At 30.3% G+C, this 25,358-nt stretch overlaps 3 protein-coding genes across 4 annotated transcripts; 2 read left to right on the plus strand and 1 right to left on the minus strand.

Annotated features, from left to right (window-relative positions):
- The first annotated feature begins 915 nt into the window (after positions 1-915).
- LOC130664034 (probable serine/threonine-protein kinase DDB_G0267686) lies at positions 916-20,229 on the plus strand. Of its 2 annotated transcripts, none has more exons than XM_057463687.1 (6): positions 916-2,484; positions 6,086-6,139; positions 10,953-11,014; positions 11,418-11,541; positions 12,980-13,148; positions 13,679-20,229. In XM_057463687.1, the coding sequence occupies exons 2-6, from the start codon at positions 6,106-6,108 to the stop codon at positions 17,160-17,162; spliced, it is 3,873 nt and encodes a 1,290-aa protein (XP_057319670.1). In that variant the 5' UTR covers positions 916-2,484; positions 6,086-6,105; the 3' UTR covers positions 17,163-20,229. The 2 variants fall into 2 exon arrangements, with proteins under 2 accessions (XP_057319670.1, XP_057319671.1); XM_057463688.1 differs by having other exon boundaries at positions 917-2,484; positions 12,992-13,148; positions 13,679-20,226.
- A 672-nt stretch (positions 20,230-20,901) lies between these two features.
- LOC130664038 (MYG1 protein C27H6.8) lies at positions 20,902-24,484 on the plus strand. Its single transcript, XM_057463693.1, has 4 exons — positions 20,902-21,296; positions 21,990-22,524; positions 22,587-22,759; positions 22,828-24,484. The coding sequence occupies exons 1-4, from the start codon at positions 21,064-21,066 to the stop codon at positions 23,003-23,005; spliced, it is 1,119 nt and encodes a 372-aa protein (XP_057319676.1). The 5' UTR covers positions 20,902-21,063; the 3' UTR covers positions 23,006-24,484.
- Positions 23,409-25,145, minus strand: LOC130664039 (cuticle protein 38-like). The gene is made up of 3 exons (XM_057463694.1): positions 24,987-25,145; positions 24,107-24,484; positions 23,409-23,720 (listed from the first exon to the last, which is right to left on the minus strand). The coding sequence occupies exons 1-3, from the start codon at positions 24,996-24,998 to the stop codon at positions 23,484-23,486; spliced, it is 627 nt and encodes a 208-aa protein (XP_057319677.1). The 5' UTR covers positions 24,999-25,145; the 3' UTR covers positions 23,409-23,483.
- Between the last annotated feature and the right edge of the window lie 213 nt (positions 25,146-25,358).

Raw genomic sequence — 25,358 nt, forward strand, 5'->3', positions numbered from 1 at the left:
TATTTCCAAACATACGAACTAGACTCTGAAATAAAAGTTCACAGGGTAAAAGTCCTTGTCCACTCTCTTAAATGGACGATGACAACGTCGTTTACACCAAGAGAAAGGATATATTAATCTAAATTACTTTTTTTTTTTTAAATACAAAATACTTGAAAAAAATAAAGTTATCCGTCTATTTTCCATTTGTAAGACAGAATAATAAGCGCAAGTTATTTAACAGTAAAAAAGTAAATTACTGTATACTCAATGGAAGAATTATTACCGTTTTATTTTGACAAGTTGTATACTATTCATTATTTTAAAATAATATTTTAAACGGTTGCCAATAGTTGTAACTATAAAATAACTTTTAATTTGTTCCCACGTTCGCTAAATTTCCGAATAAAATTATTTAATAATTTAAATACAGTCTCCAGTCATTACAAATCTATATTATTATTACATTAGACAGTCACAAGTCCGTATAAAAAACATAAAAAAATTAAAACGCCCCCATATCCCTGGTCAGGAGACAAGAGTTCAAGGAGAAGACCCTTGGGCATGGGCGTGGTGCCCACAATCGTTGACAGCTTACTTGACCATATACTTTTTTAAAAATAAAATCCCCGTATCGTTAGAGAAATTCGCTCGCAAACTCCAGGGTAAAAAAATATCTGCATTGTCTTACACAATAACAAAAGTTAACATAAAAAAAATACCAACGTAAGTACTTGCGGAACTTGCAGACAGATCCTAAGACTGTCGGCATGGAGAAAGGCGGCCACCCACTACATTACGCAAGTCTTTGCTCCAGTTATCAGTGTGCAATTCTTTTTTAATTCCACACGATACTATAAATATATTCATATATATTGCTATTAAATTTACAAAAAACTAAATTAATAGACTTGAATATATATTTATAATTGAATCACGGAATTAAATATCAGTAATGATGAGTAGACTTGAGTAATTAATTAAGACATTAAGGTATAGAATGTCTTATCAAGGCCACCTTTCAACTTAAACTGCAATTCAATCTGTTATAAATCGGTATCAAAATTAAATATTAAATGCAGCTTAGCTGGTTTATTAAATAAAACTATTTAATGCATATTAAATAATATCGCGTATTAATTTATTCATTTAGAAAGTAATAAAATATTGAAACAACTTTATTAATTAATCATTTTTTTATTGATTTACTATTTGTAATTATAATTACAATTACATTTGAATAAATTTACCGGTAATTAAATTTTAAAAAATTTTTAGTAACATTCACATTTGAGAAATGGAATTTTCGGAGCGTAAATATGTACGGGACCACTAAAGCTGAGTCTTATTTTTATTTAGCATGTGCTTGTATTGAGACTTTTAAGAGGTGGATAAGACGGTAGGGATAAGAAACGCGTGGATGTAGTAAAAGACCACTCGCTACTTAGTCTACCGATCGCGTCCTTACTGATAACTTGCTGTAATTTCTTCTTCCCTCCACTTCTTAAAGTCTGACAGTGTTTATACATTCACTACTCCAATCGTCTAATGATAATAACAATAATTCAAAAAAATAAATGAATTCAAAAAAAAAATATTTAAAAAAAGTAAATTTATAAATAAAAAATATTCAAAAATGCCCATAAAAATATTATCTATTACTTTTTAAAATGCAAATGTGAATTTTTAACGAGCGTGACCTTTCGGTAACCGGCTGAATAATATTTTTTAAAATTTTAAGTGACTGAAAAAAAGACCAAAAATTTATTATAATTTCTGATAAATTTAAAAACCGTTTGAAATAAATAAATAATTATTTTTTTTTTTTAATTAATTAATAAAGGAAGTGAAGGCTACTTGGTATTAACAGCTGTTCGTGTTACTTGACCAAGTAACACGCCCAATGTACCAACTCGCGCTTCGTCAACTTTCAATGAAAGAAAGTTACGAAAGTCCGAAAGACTTAAACTTCTATTCGTGATCAATAAACAAGTTACATTAGTATCGAAATTACCATAAACTTAAATAATTTGTATATTAATAGCTTACACGCTATTAATTAAAAATATGACTTGTACGGGGGTTTCAAACCGATCGATGTTATGATAAAAATTTAAACTGGGAAAGTGTCATTTCTTCTTTCATTTCTTCCCGTCTTTAACTTTCTTCTTGTCTTCGTCGGTCTTCTGCTTGATTAGTAAACTTTCTGGGCCCTGTTTACAATAAAATAACTAATGGGGTGGAAACGTCAACCGAATCACAGGATGATTCTTCAAGAGACGATCAATTGGTCACAGAGTGTAAATGGGGATTGATTTAAATCAATTAAGTGTTGAGTTTAAGTGAAATCGAACGAGTGATTGAACGAATAAATATATAATTATATAAATACATTATATTATTATTGTTTTAACCAACGACAGTTTAAGTATTTAACTTCTTAACGATACTCTGGAGAAATTAGCAAGTAGAAAGTCAAAATTCTGTGGATTTATTTAATAAAAGGTATGTAATTAAATTATTTAAATAATAGTTTAGTGTTTACTTGATAACAATAATTAACAAACTACCGGATTTAAAAATATTTAAATACGCTATTATTTAACATATCGCGTTTTATTGTAGACGTACGTCAGCTGTGAACCACGAGGGAAAGTCTTAGAATCCTTTCCTTGCTTCTCGCACATCTTTCACGCTCCCGCCAGGACATGCGATCGCTTATGCCTTTTTTTTATTTATTATCGTTAACTCGAGAGTAAGGGATTAATTATAATCTTATCCCACAAGGCCGTCTTTCATATCTCGTGTCACATTCATTTTTGTTTACATTAACGCTCATTCGTATACTTTTAAACAGGTGTCTAACGGTATTGAAAAAATACCAGGCCGTTGCTTTTTCTTCCTTCATCTTTTACCTGCATTTTATTACATACTTATACTTATTGTTATTATTATTGTAATAATAATTATATTTTTTTATTTATGTTTAGTTTCGACATAGAATATCAGCACTAGACATTCACAGGAATGCGCATGACCTGAAACTCAAATCCCGGCTAATTAACAATAAAAATGAACTTAAAAAATTTCTTAATTATCATCATATATTAATTACTTCTTAATGATGGACTTAATTGCTATAATTTACTAACACTAATAAAAAAACCCTGATCCTTTGTCGCTGAATTTTTAATTATTTATTAAAATAAATATATAATAATTAGTATTGTATATTTTTTAATAAATAATTATCGACAAATTTCGATCTAGTAGACGAGGCTCAATATCTTACAGCTGTAAATTATTATTTCCCGTCGATATCATATACATTATACATATATATGTAATATATAGTGGACCGGCTTCACGCAACTTTCACAAATGGCGACCTCGTCATCTTGCTCTCTCAGATCAAAAATTTGCCGGCGACTTGTTTCTCTTTCTTATTTTCTTACCACCTATTTTTTTATCATACCCAATACATGCACACATATTTTTATACAAATATAAATACATATTTATATTTCTCACTCGATAATTTACATAACAATCTGTATGACTTTTATTTTAAAAACGAAGGAGAACAAGAGTATCCGCCTACTAATTTTTTATCCATTTACTTTTAACTTTTCCGATTTCTTATTATATTTTCCATGTACGTTCGTACCTCGTCTTGTTAACTCACCACAAGTTGAGTATCGTCCTACAGAATCTCCTGTTATCCTGCATGCATAACAAAAATACATGTACGGTAAAAAAAAAAATTTTAAATGCTTTAAATAATAAATAATGCGATAGTTAAAGATGCGATAGTTTGTGAGGATGTAAACGTGCGCCCACATCAGCATATATATGTACATATATATGAATACAATATGTTATGTACAAGTAAAATGTACAGAATATGTATATAAGTATAAAGTCGAGGACATGGTACACGTGTTTAATACATTAAGAAGGTACGAAGCCATCTTGAAATACCAGCAAGGATATTTACCGAGTCGTCCTGGTATCTCTTGGTTCGCTGTAACGTGCACGAGCAACTCGTGTATCATCCTTTTTTTAAACTTATTTATTTATATATTTTTTATACCACATATGTATATGTATTTCATTCTCCTTTGCCTGCATGTCCTGATCGTCTGATGTATGCGCAAGGAATTGTAGATTTTTTATTCTCATTCATCCACCTGATACTTTTTATCCAAGTGAAAGTACGTTCTCGCGTTTAAAAATCACTTGACAATAAAAAAAAATATAAAATTTAATGATTACAATAATCGAAGATTACAAAAGCTAAATAAATATATGAATTTATTTTACATACAAAGAAATAAAATTTAATGAGCTTTAGAAAATTTTTTCCAAGTTGTTTTTTGAATGGAATTAATGCAAGGAAGAGATACAAGGCGGTAATAATTTGTTATTATAAACTCATTAAAGTCGTTTTAATTAAATGGTAAAAATAGTAATGATAAATATGCAAACAAGAATAATGTTGTTTTAGTGATAGACTGAAACTGGGATCAAGATGATGCAGGTTTCACGGTTGAGCGAATCATTAAATTACGATAGAATAAAATTGACCACGCGCGACGAGATATCACTTTCTCTGACTTGGATTACTACACATACTGCTATTTAACTTACTCCCATAAATAAAGTTTAACTTTATACATATGTACATGGGAATTTTTTTAATTTTTAACATGTTGATAAATATACTCGGACATACAGATAGCATATATTTTATTATAAAATTGTAAATATAAAATATAAGACGTACACTGTAAAAAAATTTTTTGTAAAAATGGACCCGGAGAACTTTACACGGCCGTGTAGTGTGAAATAACAGCGTAAAATTCTCTCGGTGTAAATTTTCCATGGTGTAATTATTCCACGGTGTAATCTACTTTTTTTACACCATTCCGTGTTACTCGTTAATTTTTATTAACGAGCAACAAATGATCATTGAACATCTTTAACTACTTAATCAATAACTATATTCATATTATTTAACCAGGTCAAAAATAAAACTTGATTCAGGTTTGCTTTTCTTTTGTAGTTATCGATTTGCCGACGATTTTTCGATAAGATCTCGACTTTTTCGACTTAAATTAAATTTTTTTCAACTTTTTGAACTTTTTTCATCTTAGTTTCAACTTATTTCAACTTGATAGTATTTTTGATTTTAGTTTCAACTTATTCGTCTTTACTTCGAGCACGATAATCATCCACCTTACTTTTGACTTGCTGCAAGTCGAAAAAAAGTTATTTATTCGCCTTACTTTCGCATTAATATATAAAAATTACTTCACCTTAGTTTTGACTTTTTCGCCTTATAATTCAAGTCGAATAAGTCTAAACGAAGTCAATTTCGACTTGATTTCAACTTTTTCGTCTTAAATCGTGACTAAGTAAGCCAGTTAAGTCTAAATCAAGGCGAAAACTCAATGAATTTTACATCTTCGTATAAAAAAGTCGAGTTTGTCTTGTGAAAAACGGCTCAAAATTTCGACTTGGTAAATTAAGTCTAAATCAAGTTTTATTTTTGACCCGGGCAGATTAAATAGTATTTTTAAAGTTTAAATATTTTTATGATTATTTTTCCTTAATGAAAAAAATATCATAAATTACACATTTACTAATTTGACGGTGTAAAAATTTTGAATTCACCGCCTAAATTTATCACGATATTTGGTGTAATTTTCATATTGAAATTTTTACACTCAGTCATTTACACTACACAGGGTTCAAAAAATTTTTTACCGTGTACATTAATTCAAGAGCCATGGTCAACACAGCTCTTGGTGTTCAAAGCCATGATTATGGTATTTTATTTAATCTTTTAGATCTTGATACACAATCAGGGAAAGCAACCGCTCATATAAATATATATGTTGTGTACAATTTACGTAAGGTGAAAATTCTTTCGTGCGATTCCCGCAATTTATTTAAATTAATTATTGTTATTACTGTTATATTAATTAATAATTTAATGTAACGCAAAAATATTTATATAAAGTATAATAGTAATTATTAATATTAACAACGGTATTATTAAATGAATCCTGGTAATTTAGCTAAATATGTTTGTATTTTTCAGGTCACGAGTTGCCCGTAGCCATGAACCTCGCGCTGCATAGACTCCTGCTGCAGGGTAGATATAAAAAAATATTTAATAATAATAATAGTAGTTTTCGCTTCTATAAGCCTGGAATTTATACGCGTTTAACGTTTATTTAATATATTGTGTGATATATATGCAACGCGGTCGAAAAGCGTAGGAAGTCATAAGCATCATCATTGTAATCATAATCATAATCATAATAATAATGATAATCACCGTCACTATATATATATAATACAACAGTGACCATTATTATAATTATGAGCAAACTCTTGTCTTAAAAGAAGATGCAGGATGTGCGGAGGATTCTTCCGGTAATTAAATCAAAAATTAGGTTCTTCCCTAACTTTATGCATTTTATAGTATTTATTTTTAAATTTTACTTTTTTATTTAAATCGTCCGGTAAATTATTCATGAAACGATAAAAAATATTTGTATAAAGTTATTCGTCAACGTCAATCGTGACTCATCATCTAAGAATCACGTAGGCGAATTCTTACCGTTTATTATTATATATTATTAAATTCATATATGTCCATATGTTAAGAGAAAAAAAGACGTAATATTGTGACGTGAGTTGATAAAATATAATGCTGAGATAAAAAATATCTACTGTATAAAATTTTTGTGTAAAAATGGCTCTCGAGAACTTTATTCGTGTAGAGTAAAATAACGGTGTAACAAATCCTCGATATAAATTATCAATCAATGACTTTATTAATTCTGTTTAGATATTGAATAGTATTTTGAACTTTTAAATATTTTTATGATGATTTTTCTTAACGAAAAATTATTATAAATTAATGATCCTAAAGTTGGTAGACAATTAAGAATTTTTGGATTTATTTTTCACTAAATCAATTACGAAAAAAAAAAACTAAAAATATGCACATGTAGAAAATTAAAAAAACTACAAGTGCATTTTTTAAAAATATTTTTTTTTTATAATTTATCGTTTTGAATAAATTCAAAAAATTATTAGACCTCGGCTAACTTCGATACTAACATTAGCCGCCGTCTAGAAATTTTTGGATTTTTTTTTAAATAGAAAAACATAAAAAAAATTATTTTTAAAAAATTGCACTTATAGTTTTTTAAATTTTCTACATGTGCATATTTTTAGTTTTTTTTTTTTTGTAATTTATTTGTTGATTCTGGATCACTAACCAGTATCATATAAATTACTCATTTACACGCTTCGCGGTGCAAAAATTTTTAATTCACACCGCGTAAATTTGACTCGATATTTGGTGTAATTTTCACAGCAAAATTTTTACACCGTCATTTAGACTACACCGAGTGAAAAAATTTTATATAGTGTATGATATTGGGTATATTAGCTGATAAAAAATATAGCAGACGAAATAATAATACTGTAGAATCTTCATGTGCCCTCTTTCTCTCCTAGACTCGAGCACCTTCTCTAAAAAGTTGCGTAATCGTGTAACTCTATAGATGTATAATAGCATCACCGTGATAGTCAGGACAAGCGAGACCTTTACTTTCCATAATATAAGCTTCGATGTACTTTATGAGTTTATGTTTTTCTGGAATCGTAAAAAATAATTATATACATATATAAGCGTAAATAAAAGATGCACTACTTACTTTATGTACGATAAAAAAAAATTTTCTAATTTATTATTTATAAATAAATATGTATATAAATGTATATATATCTAATGGTATACAATTGTTGAATTTTCACAAAGTAAATATTTTTAAAATAATAAAGAATTTCCGTTTCCGGTGAGAAGCCTTACGAAGAATAGCAATGACTCGGTTTTCGCGCGAACGCAGTATGAGGTTTACGGGTCGGAAGTCGATGTTAGATGCATTAGGTAAAACCAACTGTATTTAATAACAATAATAATAATAAGAATAAAAATAAGCATTTTTCTCAGAGTTAAATATTCAAAATTTTTATTTCGGTTTCTTGTTGAAAAAATTTTTATTTACATCCGCAATTGTTTGTTGAATTGAAAATTTTTTATTTTTCCGTATAAAATATTAAAAATTGATATAAACCGACAACAGCCGATGTAAATTAAAAATTTATGTTTTGTATATAAAAATATTTCGTATGTTTAAATTTAAAAATTTTTGTAAATTTAAATTACCGCTGGAATTATTTTCCTACAACAGTTACGAATAATAAACCATAACCCCGAGGACATTTATCCTTACATATATATGTATATAATGAGGTAAATGATCCTTGTTTTTGATGCGGAACACGAGTAGCGCGGTTATAAATTTATATATACAAGTATTGGTCGAATAATTTCTTAACGATTGGATGGACGCGTCAGCATATATATATTATTAGATTACATTAACAAGAAGTATTTATTCATTAGTTGCGCAATTTACTATTGAAGTTTAAAATTATAATAAAATAATGAAAATACATATATATATTTATTATAAATTTAATGGTTTGATGTCCCATGGCACGATTTAATAGACATTAAATTGTATTCCGAGTTAAGGAATTACGTCGAGAGACAATTCCGTATTTCGTAGTAGTCCCAAGAGTATTAGATAGTAGAGCGTCACCTAGTGCACGAGCATACGATGAGGGAAATGAGGTGAAAGGTGTGCAAACTCTTCTTCTTCTTCTTCTCATTCTTGCATTACGTGATTTTACAATACCACGAATGCCCTTTGGCGTCTAATAAACTCGGTGACGCTTCCTCGATCCTCATGTCCCACCAACGACTTTTTTATTTAAACATTTTATTTATGTCTCTGGCTCATGTCTCCATATTCATTTTTGTGTATTACCTCTTACTCTTGAATATTTACGTCCCTATAATTTAATAACACACGAAGAAGAAGAAGAAGAATATCCAGGATAAAATACGGGCACCGAGTGCTCACGAAGTGCTTGTATAATTTAATGATCTATAAAAAATGAGTGAACTGTAAAATGAATTGTGAAATGTTCAAGGACGTGTACGTTAGATTTTACTATAACTTTTGAAGGATTTATCGATCAATAGCCGTCAAGATCGTCGGATCGTCTGCCGATGCACTTAAGCCTGCCAATCGATTTATATCCAGCACCCAGTTTGAGGTATGGCAGACGATCCTCGGATCTATGGATTATTATTATACGGTAAATGTCACGGGATTCACACAGTCATTGCGGGAAAACGTTATATCATTTGGATGCTGCTGCTGATGCTTCTTCGCTGTCACGTCCTCCTCCACCATTAATGTCTTTTCTTTATTGCCGTATCTAAATATAATATATACGTCCATATATGTATATATAGGTATCTATTTAAGTGCATCTTCATTAGTATTTATATAAAAATATAAAGAAAAGCAAAAATTTAAAAATCTCATCAGCATAATGAAGGCCAGGAATTGAAGATTGAATTCATAATTTGAATAATTATTTATTTATCTTTTATAATCAATCATCTGAATTTAAATAATTATTATTATTAATGCATATGTATACTTTCAGAGTGAAGTATTATATATAATATAAGAGATAGGTCGTGAAGAAATTTAATGCCGAGGTCACACGATCCATTGCCGTTGGATCTACTAAACTAATTTCGTAACTTTAAATTTCGCGACTAGTGTAGTTAAATATTTTATGGATGAGTTAAATGTAGCAGGTAGTAAGTATTATATATGAGTATATATATGTATATAGTAGGCTATCGTCACTTCCGAGCACTGACATTTCGGGCAAGGATGTTTGTGAGACGTTATTACGTAAGGGGCACGTGAAAGTTGGATATCAAATGACAGGCAATCGTTGATTCGATAACTATAAACATCGACAATCATTTCTTAGAACGGCATGTATACGATATTGCAAATAAAGCGAATTTAAAAGGAAGTACAAAAAAAAATGTATACACAAAATTAATTAAAAGATAATGGATAATTAATGTCGTTATGAGTTATCTTTTGGATTTATAAATTTAAAACTAAAGAAGATAACGATAGACATGTTACGATGTTACACACGATGAGTTTCAGAATAAAAATATAATAATTATACAGGAATTATTTATGAAATTTCGGTTTTATACGCGTATATATAGAGAATGGAATTCCCGGATAGAATAGAGTCTCTTCGCTTACAATTTCTTTCCTCCTTTCTCTTTCACATGATTTTTTTGTTTAGGCTTTCAATAGCTCTCGATAGTTAATTTACTTACATTAAACTATATCCTTACACACGTACATATATATATTGTATATACATATAATGATAATAATTGTGTGTAGGTATATCCAGTGGAGTCGATTGTCAATTATTGTATCATCATGATAAATAGAGAAACGCCGAACTGTACTCATTACGGGTCTGATTACACAATTAGATTGATGCGCTGATCACGAATGAAGAGATCGTGTATAGAGTGAAAGGTTTTTCCGCGGTAGTGCGTAGAATATAATCTAACATAACAAGAGTTTCTGCTCTGAGACCCAACATTGCTGTAACTACTATTATATCTGTAACTCTGTACTCTACTCTCCTATAATAGTACTCGGATATATCTATCTTTATATGTACTATCTCTCTTTTATATATATATATATATATATATATATATATATATAGTTAAGTATAAAATACAGGTACAGTAGGCGGTAGGTAGTCTCTATTGTAGTACTGGATTACAATGATTGCGATTTGCAGGTGTCGGATTAGATCGAGGTCATGCCTACTGATCCGGCTTTGAGTATGAACTCATTGATACCTTTATATATCTTATATACATATATATTGTTTATATAATACAGTAAACTGTATTTTATTTATCTGCACGAATTTACTTGCTCATTTTTTTATTCATTTATTGTCTACAGTTATCCTGTTGATCCTTCAGTTACATCATGGCTTCCGATTGTGCAGCGCGGGGGAACCTGGCGTAAGTTATTAATTTATTAAATAAATTTTTTGAGTACCGGTATCTCAGTAAAAATTCACTGAAATGTAATCAATTTTTTTCGGCTTTAAATCTTGTGATTTTTTAATTTTTATTTGCCATTGAGTAGGTCACTGTACGCTTACTTCCGGTTCACTGAGAAAACTAAAAATAAAATAACAAGAGACTTGTTTGGCATTGTAGGTTTTATTGAACTCGGTATTTAAATTTTTTGCCGGCCTCTTTATTTTGGATTTCAGAAAATTAATGGCCGTGCGATATTTATTGTATTTTTATTTACATATATATTTAAAAATTTATACGTAATTTTGTTGAGACTAAAATTTGACAGTATACATTTTTTTTTTTTTAAAATAATTGACTGAGTGGCTTATAAATTTTTTAGTACTTGGATTTTGATAATTTGCCGGAGACGAATTTTTCATGCCAGGGAAAAGTTATCGGTGGTTATTACGCAGACGTTGAGGCAGGATGTCAAATGTTTCATGTCTGTACCATTGGTCAAAAAGGTAATTCAGTATCTTATTATCCAGTATGTATTATATTTCATGAATCATGATCTTTATTAACGATAACCAACATACATTCACATCCACATATCACACACCGTACCCACTTAAAAATTCATAATACATTTACTTAATAATAACAAGCCTTGCATAATAATATACAGATTATATAAATTACAAGGACCACAGGCTCGTGCCGCTGACATTTTTCATAATAATTTTTTTAACGGTCTTTTTCTTAACTCGCATAACGGGATACTGGTCTAGATACATTAACACCTGAGAAAGTCCTCGGCTATTTGCAATACGATATAATAAATTGATATATTATACTTAATTATTGTTTCGAATTTCATTTTTTATAAATAAATAACCACTAACAAAAAAATATATGAAAGATCTGTGTCGCAGTCAAAGTGTATCCACTGTAAAAAATTCGGAGTGATTACGGATTTTATTTAAATTCGAATTCACTATGAGTGTGAATGATACTGAAGTTAGCAGACAGTTACCAATTTTTGAATTTTTTTTTTCACAATTTGATTGAAATAAAAAAAAAAACTAAGAATATGCTCATGTAGAAAATTTTAAAAACCATAGGTGCAATTTTTTAAATACTTTTTTTTTTATAATGTCATTTTTAAAAAAATTCAAAAATTATCAGACGGCGGCAAACTTCAGTGTCATTGATGATCTTGAAAGTAGCAGACTGTTAAAAATTTTCGAATTTTTGTTTCAACGACTTAATTTTGAAAAAAAATAAAATTAAAAATATGCACATGCAGAAAATTTAATAAAATATGGGTGCAATTTTTTCAAATATTTTTTTTTTAATAATTTATCGTTTAAAACAAAATCCAAAAATTATTGGACGTCGGCTAATTTCAGTATCATGTGTCATTGAGTGTGAATGTAGCAAACGTCAGACAAATTTTAAATTATTAATGAATAGACTAAATAATTAATAAAATTAAATTTTTAAAAAATGCGCATTTAAAAATTTAAAAATTAATAAGTGCATTTTTTATAAACATTTTTTAAAAAATTATTTACTCTATTTATTTATAATTTTAAATTTTTCTGATGTCTGCTACATTCACACTCATAATTCACTCCGTCACTCGGAGTTTTTTTTTTAAATCACTCCGCATACGGAGTAAATAAGCAGTTGTCTCTTCAGAGGAGTGATTTCGGAGTGATCTGGATTTTATTTAAATCTGCATCCACTTCGATTCGGAGTTTTAATATTAAAGTGAACTTCATTTAGAAAAGAATTTCACTCCGAAGCAGATTTTAAATAAAATAAATTCCACGGGAGTGAATTTCACCCCGAGGAGATTAAATAAATAAACAGTAATTCGCTCCGGATTTACTTCGTTAATTTTTTACAGTAATTAAATTGAATAATAATTAACGTGAATCTCTCGTTTATCGTGAGACGTGGTTACAGACGAGATAATGGACATAAAGTTCCTCTGCCTGAATGGTACAGTGTTCGATCAGGAAACGAGGGTCTGCGAACGAGTGGACGAGGTCGACTGCAGCAAGAGTGAACGCTTCTACAACCTCAATCTCGAACTTTACGGCAACAATGCCGTGACACTCAGGTAAATGTCAAATCTCAGCTGACTCATTTGTTATCCACATTATTTTATTTTTATTCTACAAATATACTCCATACTCATGCGCACACATCCATATACATGCATTTATATGTACATACATAAATAATATATATTTATTACCAATCCTTTTATAATAATAATTTATTACACGATAAAATCAATAATATCAAGAAAATTAAAGTGGTTTTACAAATAAAAAATAAAATTTACAATTATTTTTATTTTTGTAACTGGTGTTACGCGCGAGTACATTCACCCCGACATGACGTGGGTACTTTCGCAAGGACCAAAGACACTAATGTAATGTAGTATAATAAAATATAATGTAAGAATGCCTTTCATTCAGCATACCTCTATATATTTAAGTTTTGTCGAAAACCTACAATTAAATATATATTAAATGTCACAGTAATAATTATTATTTAAATTTTCAATTTAATAAATAAATGTATACTGCATTATTTTATTAACAAATAATATATATGTATAAAAATAAAAATATATGATTTTAGTCTGCACGAGGGCGAAGATGAGAATGAAGAAACGCCAGTGGTAATTGAGGATCACCAAGTCGGTGTAACAGCCTCTTCACAATCGAGTACAAGTACTACGAGCACAACGACCCAGCGAGCATTAATCTCATCTACAACCGCTGCCAGCGGATCTTATCAGCATCCGAGTGGTTATCCGCAGCACTATCAGCCACAGCCACCATTCCCGTCCCTTCAAACTAGTCAATCAAAGTCCCTATATGACGACAAGAACGGCGGTTATCATCGTCAGTACATTTATCACATTGGCAATGACCCTAATGTCAATGTCAACAATAATAACAACAACAATAATAATAATAATCATCATAATAACCACAATAATAATAACAATAATAATAACCACAATAATAACAATAATAATAATCATAATAATAACAATAATAACAATCGTGCGACGTCGTACCAATTATTTAGTAATCAAGGAGCAAGCTCAACTACTGGAGCTCCTCAGGTTCACCAGATCCACTACAGCTCAACGTCTAATTCCCAAGTAAACATTGGCGGCAATGATGCGTCGCCAGTGCCCTCAATCTTCCACCCAACTTCGTCAACGATCCAGACCCTGTTGAACGGAAACTCAAACAACCCGACACTCATAAATCCTATTTTTCATAACAACGGGATTGTCAGCAGCACTGAACACTATACAGTGCACAATAATAACGCACGTGAAACAGTGGATTATCAGACAGAAATGAACAATCAGAATGACGATGACGAACATGATGAATCAAATATAAACAACAATAATAATGGTGATAGTGATGGTAATCAAGATCGAAGATACCTTGAGCCAATAGAGTCTTCAAATCAAGGAGAAATATCTAAACTGACGGCATCAAGTGGCCCTTCATCACACGATGAGAGAATTAAGCAGTCGAAAATTACTCAAACTGTTACTCAATCTCAATTATTGCAGCAACAGCAACAACAACAGCATCAGGAACAGCAACATCATCAGCAACAGCATCAGCAACAGCAACAACATCAGCAACAGCATCACCATCAACACCAACTTCAACATCAGCAGCATCAACACCAGCACAGTAGAATACCAACGGGTTTTTTGACTCTTGCACAAATGAACAGCGGCGGCGCACCCCGTCCGTTCTATCCACCGCCAAAATCCACCAGCAAATCACAGTCACAGACAACTCATGTGACACAACACATTCATATACCGCCAATACCACCGATACCGCAATTAAAACCACATCAGGTGACAATTAACTTGCCCCCACCGGATATACAGAGAATCGTGTCGCAAAATCCGTCACCGCTGCTGCCTTCGCAATCCCGAGTTATCGTCACTGCCAAGGCTAGTGTCAGTGATGAGTCCGGACGACCGCTAAACTCAACGCAGCTTGTCACTCTTCCATTGCCTACTATACCCGCTAGTTATGATGATTACAAAGAAGGCGACGAGTCTTTTGATCCTTTCTATCGGGATGTCCCGAAAATTCGCAACACCAGACGTTCATACGCACCGTGGGAATTAATGCGTGACTATAGACGACTTAAAAGGTCAACTGATGATGTAAAAATTCCGGCGCCAGTGAGTTATGATGATGAATATGCTGATGTAAGTGAAAATAATGATACGAAATTAATAGACAGTCAGGTTGTTGATACTAAAGATTATTTAAATGATGATGATAATGATGATGATGATGATGGTAATAATAATTATAATTATAATTTCGATGGTGGTTTCAAAGTTGAAGAAGAAAAAGAACAAGCTGCTAATGATGAGATTGAGGATGATGGACATGAAGAGCTTCCGGTATCTGAGGAACAGGTTGAATTATTTAACGATAAAAAAAATACTTCTCGAGTTGGCGTTGAGTTAAACAAGACAACAGATTATCTTAATGAAAGTGAAGAGATTGAAGTAGAGGACGAGGAGTATATTGATTCGAATGAATATTCTCAAGTCCCGGCGACTGAGTACGACATGCTGATGGATGAGAAGAATTATGAGCTGTCGAATATTACAGAATTGATAGCAACTGAGATAAATAATTCAACGGAGATAATTACTACAACAGACGATCCTACTACTATTCAGCCTTCTGATGTTACTTTGGTGAATGATTACGAGATAGAGGAGAAGACTGATGGAGTTTTGAAATTCACTGATGAAATTCCTCCATCGGGCGATGATGATAATGATGATGACAAAGGAGCTTTGGATAAAGTTGAACAAGTCATCGAGTCTGTACCAGTATCTTCAATGCCAATGGATTATGTAGATGATAATTACGAGCCTCAGCATTATCATGATGAAAATATTTCACTTTCTATTGAAGATGAAATTAAAATATTCCTAGAAAATAGTTCTGTCAGTTCAGATGATAATTTTGATCAAGCAGACGATAATTTTAGTACTGAAATGTTCATTTATTCAACAACACCCGATACAACTTCACCAATACCCGATACAACCTCAACAACGACAACTTCTACAACTACAGCACCCAGTACTTCTACATCTACTTCAACACCTAGTACAACTTCTACATCTACATCTACTACAACTACTACAACAACAACTACAACTACATCTACTACAGTACCCAGTACATCTACAACTTCAACGACATCCAGTACAACAACAACAACAACAAGTAGTACTTCAAAGCCTTCTAAAACATTATTTAAACCATATACAACAAGAAAAAATTACAATTACATACCACCGACAACAACACCAGTACCAGTGGTAATAAAAACACGTCTACCATTATTAAATCCAAAACCAGCAAAGCCACCAAAGTCTTACAATGAAATCGCACCGAAACCTGTAATCAGAAAAGTTCCTTTATCGGCAAAACGAGTAACAACTCAACGTAATATTGAAACTGAGTCTACAACTAATTTTATTGATCATAATTTATCTGATAATGTGGAATCTAAACCCATAATTTCTTCTTCTTCTTCTGCTTCTCCTTTTCTTTCTTCTACTACTACTACTACAACTTCTGCAACGACTTTGTTTACAACCACGACAATGGAGTCTCCACAAACGAGTGAAATTAACCAGACAAATGAATCAACAAGCACACAAATGTCAACGGAAGTAGAAATGTCAAATGAACAAGCAGACGTTATGGTGACACCATCGTCAGCACAAGACATGGAAACTAAAATAGAGGACCCAGCGACTTACACACCAACTTTGCCGCCTGCTGAATTAATAAGCAGGAAATTCAACGTCATTCGCAAACCCATTGATACTTTTAATTGTTTGAATGTAGAGTTGTATCGTTTTTACGCAGACAAAAGAGACTGCCGATTATTTCATTACTGCTCGCCGGGTTTCACATCGAGGCAGGTCCTCGACTTTAGATTTGTCTGCGAAGAAGGCACCATTTTTGATGAACAAACTCAGAGCTGCGTTTATCAACTAGAAAATTCAAAGTGCCGTAAAAAAATTTGGTGATTGGATTTAATTCTTTTTTTAAGTTTTGATGAGCGCTCTCTCTATCTCTCTCTTTCCATTCTACAAAACTCATTGATTTTGATAATTAGTGAATCCTTATAGATTAAATGGATATTTATACACATTAAGGACATTCTCAGACAGCCCCCCCCCCACTTTTCAAAAAAATTTAATGACTCAATTGTAATGACGGTATTAAAGTTTTGATAGTTAATTAAAAAAAAAGTTAAAGCATTAATTGAAAAAAAGGACAGGGTAGTTACAATTTTGCCGATATATAGATTTTTAAAAAAATTACTCACAGTGATCAATTAGGAATTAAACGAAATTTTGTAAATAAATTCTAATTGATTAACTGTAAATAATTTTTTTTAAATCTATGTCTAGGCGAAATTTTAACTGTAATGTTCTTTTTTTCAATTAAGGCCATTCTAAGACAACGCCCTGCGTAATTAATTAAAAAAAAATTAAAGCATAAATTGAAAAAAGGGCAATTTCGCTGAGATGAAGATTTTAAAAGAATTATTTACACCTGATGTCAATTGGGAGTTAAACGAAATTTGGAAAATAAATTTCAGTAAAATCTTCGTTTCGATTTTATAATTTGAATTTTCAAATTTTGTGGGCTGAAATTTATTCAACAAATTTTGTTTCACTCCTAATTGGTAACAACTGTAGGTATTTTTTTATACATCGGCGAAATTACTTCTACGTTATCCTTTTTTCAATTAAAGTTTCAATTTTATTTTTTTATTTTTAAAAAGATAAGATGAGTATATTTTTTAAAAAATCTTGAATGTTACGATAAATTTGACTTCAAGTTTCAATAACTTTTGTATAGATGAATTTATGAATCAAAAAATGAGAAAATTTTTTTTTTGTAAAGCGTTTAATTTCCTAAAAAAATGAATCCTGAATTTATCTTTACAATCAGCCATTGCTGAGGTATAAATTTACAAACTTAAATTTTTTTCCCATGTTATTCAAATGGGAAACCTTTTAATATTATTATTAAGAGCTCTAATTTGAACTGGGATTCTATTTTACCTTCCTGCAAGTGTAGAAACTGTTAGGGCATTGAAAAAAGAATTACCCTTAAATAGCACACCTTAATATAGGGCAGAGGTACCGTTTTTGGCCACTTTAGGGCCAGTTTTGGACACTTGAAAAATTTTAATAAAATAATTTGTAAAAGATCCAGTAACAATCAATTTTTTAAAAATGTTTAAAGATACTTCTATCCCACTATTAAAATAAAAATTTTATTTTACACTTTTTCGTTCATTAAAATAAAGGATTAAATGTCCAAAAAGCTTTAACTTTTTTTAAATTAATTATCAAAATTTTAATACCGTTATTACAATTAAAAGTCATTGAATATTTTAAAAAAGTGGGGGCACTGTCTGAGAATGGCCTTAATTATTAAGAAACAATTAGACGAGATTAAAAAAAATTAATTATTATTATCAGTAGTTTTTACAATATTATTTTATAATTTTATATTAATTTTAAGTAGTTAAATATTTGCCATAACTTGAATGTGTATATGTGCATGCCTGCAAGTTTATATAATAAATATGTATGATTAGTTAGATTTTTGAATGCGAGGATTCACACTTATTAAAATTAATATCGTTTGTTGAATGGATTAATTAATTAATTAATTTTTTATTTAAATTAATTCGACAAAGACAAGGAAGACATAAAAATTGTAATTAAATACTTTTATGTGTACAATGTATACATAATTAAATTTTTTTTTAATTATATATAACTAGTAAAGGAAGTAATTAATTTAATTATTGATAATTATGATAGTAATTGCAAATATCACCATTGCTTTGAGATGTTTTAGGTGATTTGCTCAAAATATTTAAGTTCTTAGCATATATACGAGTAAATATATATGTTTATATTTATATTATATATATTATAAATATATAGCGAAGAATTTTACATTGAGCTTTAGTTAATTTTTGTTGCTCAATAGCCAATTTGACTTTTAAAAGTATTTTTAGCAACGAAATTGACAATTTAAAATTTAGTTTCTACGAATTTTGATAATAAATCTCATACTTTTTATCATTATTTTGTATAGTGACGATGAAAAAAGACTCGGTAGAATAATTATTCGTGAATGTACATTGAAATGTTGAATTGTTTTGAATTGATTTTTTTTTTCTGATATCATGTATTTTAACTTTAATTGTTTGTTATTTTAAATTCAAGATGGTGTATATTTTTTTAAAATATAAAATAGTATTGTATTATTAGTTAATTAGTTTATATATTAAAGAAAGAACGTATTGTTCTCTTCTCTTGTCATTTAGTTTGTACGTTTAAATAAATAAATTTCAAAATATTTTTCCTTTTACATTTCACAGCAGAAAATCCGACATGCTGCGACTCAACCTCGAACATCATTTCATTAAACGGCTTCAGTTGCTCTAGAAAATTAATGTCGTGGTTTATTTTTCATAGAATTTCTGAGTTTATCACCGAGGAATAATAAAAAATATGTATTGGGGCCAATAACAGAGATAATTAAAAAATTCTACTAGTTCTCATTTGCAACTACAACTTTTTGACAGATAAATTATGATACTGAAGTTAGCCGGCGTCTAATAATTTTTGGATTCTTTTTTAAACGATAAATTATTAAAAAAAAAATATTTTAAAAAATTTCACTTAGAGTTTTTTCAATTTTCTACCTGTGTATATTTTTAGTTTATTTTTTTTTCAATAATTTATCGTTTTTCAAAAAATCATAAAATTATTAGACGTCGGTGAACTTCAGGTTCATGATAAATTACTTTTTTTGCACGATTCATGATGCGAAGCATCAGAGAGTGCTTTACGATCGAAAAATTTTTTTCGCCTCACTTCGGCAACTATTTTTTATTATTTTTTTCCTGCATAGAAAAAAAAGGATTTTCGGGTGCGAGAAATAATTTCAATTGTGAATTGATAAAAATTTTTTTGCGCCAAGAAATCCTTTTTTTCTGTGTAGAAAATCATAGAATATCTTTTAATATTCTCGCGTATTTCAGTATTCCAAATTATTTTTCAAACATTCTACATTATTTTTGAAATTTTTATATGAAGCTAAAGTTTGCCGACGTCTAATAATTTTTGAATTTTTTTGAAAAACGATAAATTATAAAAATAAAAATCTTTCAACGGTTTTTAAAATTTTCTAGATCTGCATATTTTTATTTTTTTTTTTTTTTAAATTCATTTGTTGGAAACAAAATCCGAAAATTGTTCATTGTCTGCTAACTCCAGGATCATATTTTTCTTACTTTTAAAATCTTACAATTTCAAAATTTTCCGATTTATTTTAAACAGTTAAAAAAATTATGTAATTAATTCGAATACTAGAATTTTTTAAATTATTTCCGGTCGTTTTTTATCTGGAATATTCTAGAAAAATCAACTTTCTTGAATACTCCCGACAGTTTTCGATTTTTCTTAATCATTTCAGAGAAAGTTGTTTCCACGTGTTCAACTTAAACATGCAAACATTAATATTCATAAATTAATAATTTTTTAAATCAACACTTCACCTCCTCGTAATTATTAATCACCACAAGTAATAATTTCTACAAAAAAACATTAAAAAATTCTCTTCACCCTTTCAATAAAAAAACTTCTTTATCTACATTTCAAAATTGCCGCCAATAATTTACATTCTCCAAGGCGGCGCTGCGCTCCTAGGATTTAAAAATTCAAACACGTTTTTTTCATAACCTCTAATTTAGCAAATTGTATAAAATATTGAACTATTTTATTAAATTATAAATAAGTTCTAGATTAGTCTATTAGTCAATTAAAAATTAATTAATTAATTGTACATATTCCAGAAACTCTAATTAAATAAACGCAATAACTCGCGTCTTACATGTTAAGTTTTTCGAAATTAATTATAAATCCTCTGGTTGCTACTTTAGGATCCAAAACATTACTAATTAATAAGCAAAATAAATTAAAATTAAAATACTTGGTTAATTATTTTTCTACAATGACAAGTGACATTAAAATTGGAACTCATGACGGGTGTTTTCATTGTGATGAAGCACTGGCTGTTTTCATGCTCAAACAATTACCTGAGTACAAAAATGCTTCGATAGTACGGTAATTATTATTATTTATTAAACTATTTAATTATTTATGAGCGCGAATTTAGAATTTTTTTTATGATACAGAAGTTAGCAGACGTCTAATAATTTTTTAATTTTTTTTTTAGACGATAAACTTGAAGAACAAAAATATTTGAAAAATTTGCACCTGTAGTTTTTAAAATTTTCTACATATGCATTTTTAAAATTTTTTTTTTCTTTAAATTTAATTGTTCAAAAAAAATCCAAAAATTTTGAATTGTCTGCTAACTTCAGGATCATAAATTTTTTATGATACAGAAGTTAGCCGACGTCTAATAATTTTTTCAAAACGATCAATTATAAAAAAAAAAATATTTAAAAAATTGCACTTATAGTTTTTTTTAATTTTCTACAAATGCATTTTTTTAGTTTTTTTTTTTTTGCCATTGATTTGTTGAAACAAAAAATCCGAAAATTTTTAATTATCTGTTAACTTCAGGATCAAAATTTTTTGAATTCCCGAATAAATAAAAAAAATGTAAGAAGAATAAAAATAAAAAAATGCATACTTTGATAATTGAAAAACCAGCCCGCGCATTTTTTTCAATTTCATTATTTAAATTTTTGAATTTATTTATTTAAAATCTATAAATTGTCTCACATCTGGTACATTCGCACTCATAACTTTTTAAATGAACTGATAAAAAAATTTTTGTTTCAATAACAGGACGAGAAATCAGAAAATTCTTGACACCTGCGACATTGTAGTAGACGTTGGTGGTGTCTATGACCCAAAGAAGCATCGCTACGATCATCACATGAGAGATTTCACAGAAACTGCAAACTCAGTATTAAAACGTGATGACTGTCCGTGGACTATTAAATTAAGTAGCGCTGGCTTAGTGTACTGTCACTTTGGCCACAGAATTATCAAGCAATTGATACCGGAATTAGTCGATGAGACAGACGTTCACAGTATTTTTAAACGTGTCTACGACTCATTGATCAAAGAAGTCGACGCCATTGACAACGGAGTCTTGATGTTTGATGGAGAACCCAAGTATCGTATTGTCACTAATTTAAGCTCACGTGTCGCTAGATTGAATCCTGAGTGGAATAGCGAAGGGGTTGATCCTGAGGTTCAATTTGGAAAAGCCATGGAGATGTGTGGTGATGAATTTAAATATTTCATTGAAAATTCTGCACGTGTTTGGTTACCAGCTCGTGATATTGTTCTTCAATCTATTGAGAAGAGATTCGAAGTAATTTTTTTATCATTAATTAGATAAGTCATTTTTTTTTATTGAATAATTTTTTGGTTTAGGTGGATCCAAGTGGTGAAATTTTTGAGCTCCAAACATCAGTACCGTGGAAAGATAGTTTCTTTGAGTTGGAGAAATTACTGAATGTCAGTCCTCCAATAAAATATGTGATATTTAAAGACAATAGTTGGAGAGTCCAATGTGTTCCTGTCAGTCTCGGTAGTTTCGTTCCTCGGTAATTAATATTTTATTTATCGTCGATATTTATTAATTCGTTTTGTTAATTATTAAAATTTTTGATAGGTTGCCTCTGCCAGAAGAGTGGGCAGGTCTGCGTGATGAAGAATTGACTCGAGTTTCTGGTATCGAAGGCTGTGTCTTTGTCCACACCGTCCGTTTTATTGGAGGCAACGAGACACGCGAAGGTGCTTTGGCTATGGCACAAAAGTCGTTAAAACTAAATCAATTAATGAAATCTTAGTGAATTATATAATTAAATTTGCAATAATAGGAAATTACATTTAATACTTCGTATTTTTTATACTGAAAGAAAAAAATCAATTATTTGTACAAATGTTTAGTTATTTATAAAATTTTGGTATGTCCGCAATGGAACATTTATAAGATCACTGGCACGTCTGTCAAATTTTCAGTAAAAGTTAATTAACTTTTTACATAAGTGAGTAATTATTGCTCCTGTTTATATTGATACTTTTATGACGTGATCGATAACATAAACGTTTTTTACTCTTTACGATGTCGGCAATTAGTAGAAAAAACTGAAAAGTTATATTTATTTTTTGAGCTTTGAGTTGATCATAACAATAACTTTTAATAATTTCTTATAATTCTAGTAAATGGCAGTAAAAATAAACGGAAAAATATTTGTTTAATATAATTTATTTTTTCTATCAAAATCCATTTACAAAAAATCGACAACAGTAAAAAAAAGGCATCAATTAATAATAATGGCCATGGGATTCAGCAGCGGCTTTAGCGACTTCCGCAAAGTGGGCAGCTTTTGCGTGAGCTACTTCCGGAGTGTCAACGACGTTACCGTCGGGTCCGATTGGGGCGGCACCGTATCCGTAACCGTGAGCGTAGGAAGGTGAGTAAGAGTAAGCTAGAGCACCGTATGCTTGTCCATGTCCGTATCCATGTCCGTATCCATGTCCATATCCAGTTTTAGCAGCTTCCTAAGAAACAATAATCAATAATCAGTTTGCGGATTGATCCAACTTTTAAAAACAAAATGACTTTTACACGAAAAAAAAGATTTTTTGGCGCCAAAAATATTTACTTGTCCCAAGAAAATTTTTGTTTTCAATTTAAGGTAAAAGACCTAGTACCCGATCACTACTCCACGTATTTGTATAGATACATTTAGTAAAATTTAGTAAATATATATCTACAAATACATGAGTGATCGGGTACTAGTTCCCTGATCGGGTACTGGGTCTCTTACCTTATAATGAAAAAAATTTCTAAGGACAAGTAAAAATTTTTTTAAGGAGAGTAAATATTTTTTGCGGGAAAAAATTTTTTCTTCTGTGTAATAACAGTAATAAAAATAAAAACATACATGAGCATGAGCAGCGAGGTGAGCAGCTTTAGCATGAGCAACCTCAGGAGTATCAATTACACGACCGTCATGACCTAATGGAGCTGGAGGTCCATGATGAGCGATTGTTGGTACGTAGACATGACTGACGTGTGGGTAGGAAGAGTGAGCGACCGCTGGTGCATAAGCGTATCCAGAGTGTCCAGCATATCCAGCGTATCCGTAGCCATTGCGTGCTGCTTCGTGTGCGTGAGTTGCCAAATGAGCTGCTTTTGCGTGGGCTACTTCCGGGGTGTCAACCACACGGCCATCGTGAGCCAAAGGTGCTGCCGGACCATGGTATCCGTACAAGTATCCGGGTTTTGCCGATGCCACAGCGACAAGAGCAACCAAAACAATCTACAGATTTAATATTAAAATTTTTTAATTACAATCATAAGAAATATCAATACGCTGATCAGTTTTCACTTGAAATGTTACAATTTATTTATAAATAAAAATGTAGTTTATTACTAAATAGAAGAAAAACACTTGCACTTTTTGCGGAAGAATATTTATACGCATCGCGTGCGTTACGTTTTAATAAAATAACACAGTGGAAAGTTCGCTGTAAATTATACGCATTATATAGTTTTCATTTTTAATTTTTTTTCCTCATTATTATGCACTGAAGCCAAATGTAAAATTTTAAATGAAACTTGAACAATACCAGAGAAAAAAACGGCGGTAATGCCGTACAGAGTTGGCTTTTTTACGGTAAAACTTTAATTATTTATAATTAAAGTGATAATAAAATCCAGTGAAACCAAAAAAAAGTGTTACAATTATTATAAAACATGTAATCTAGTTCACGAGTCAGTTTTGATAAAGATCTCAAAATAAAAATATTTGAAATACTCACAAAAGTCTTCATAGTTATTTTTTAAAAAAATATATATTTTTATATATAAATATATATGTCTATATATTATTTTGTCAAGTCTGCGCTGCTGGGTTTTCCAGTATTCGCTGACGGAACTGTTGTGCTGTACCAAGAACCGCGTACCCTTTTTATATATATGGTAACAATCTGGTAGGGAGTTGGTTTGTGTATTTAAAAATGATATGGTGGGATAAATTTAAATATCATAAGTATCTATAACCATAAGTGTATTGGAAAAGATTAAAGTACAGTGACATTGACATTACATTGACGGGGAGGCCCTGGACCTGTTTACGACAGGTGCTTTTCCTATCTAGCTAACAGACTCCAGCAGTTACAGTCATCAATGCT

The sequence above is a fragment of the Microplitis mediator genome, chromosome 2 (assembly GCF_029852145.1).
Source record: "Microplitis mediator isolate UGA2020A chromosome 2, iyMicMedi2.1, whole genome shotgun sequence".
NCBI classification, from domain to species: Eukaryota; Metazoa; Arthropoda; class Insecta; order Hymenoptera; family Braconidae; genus Microplitis; species Microplitis mediator.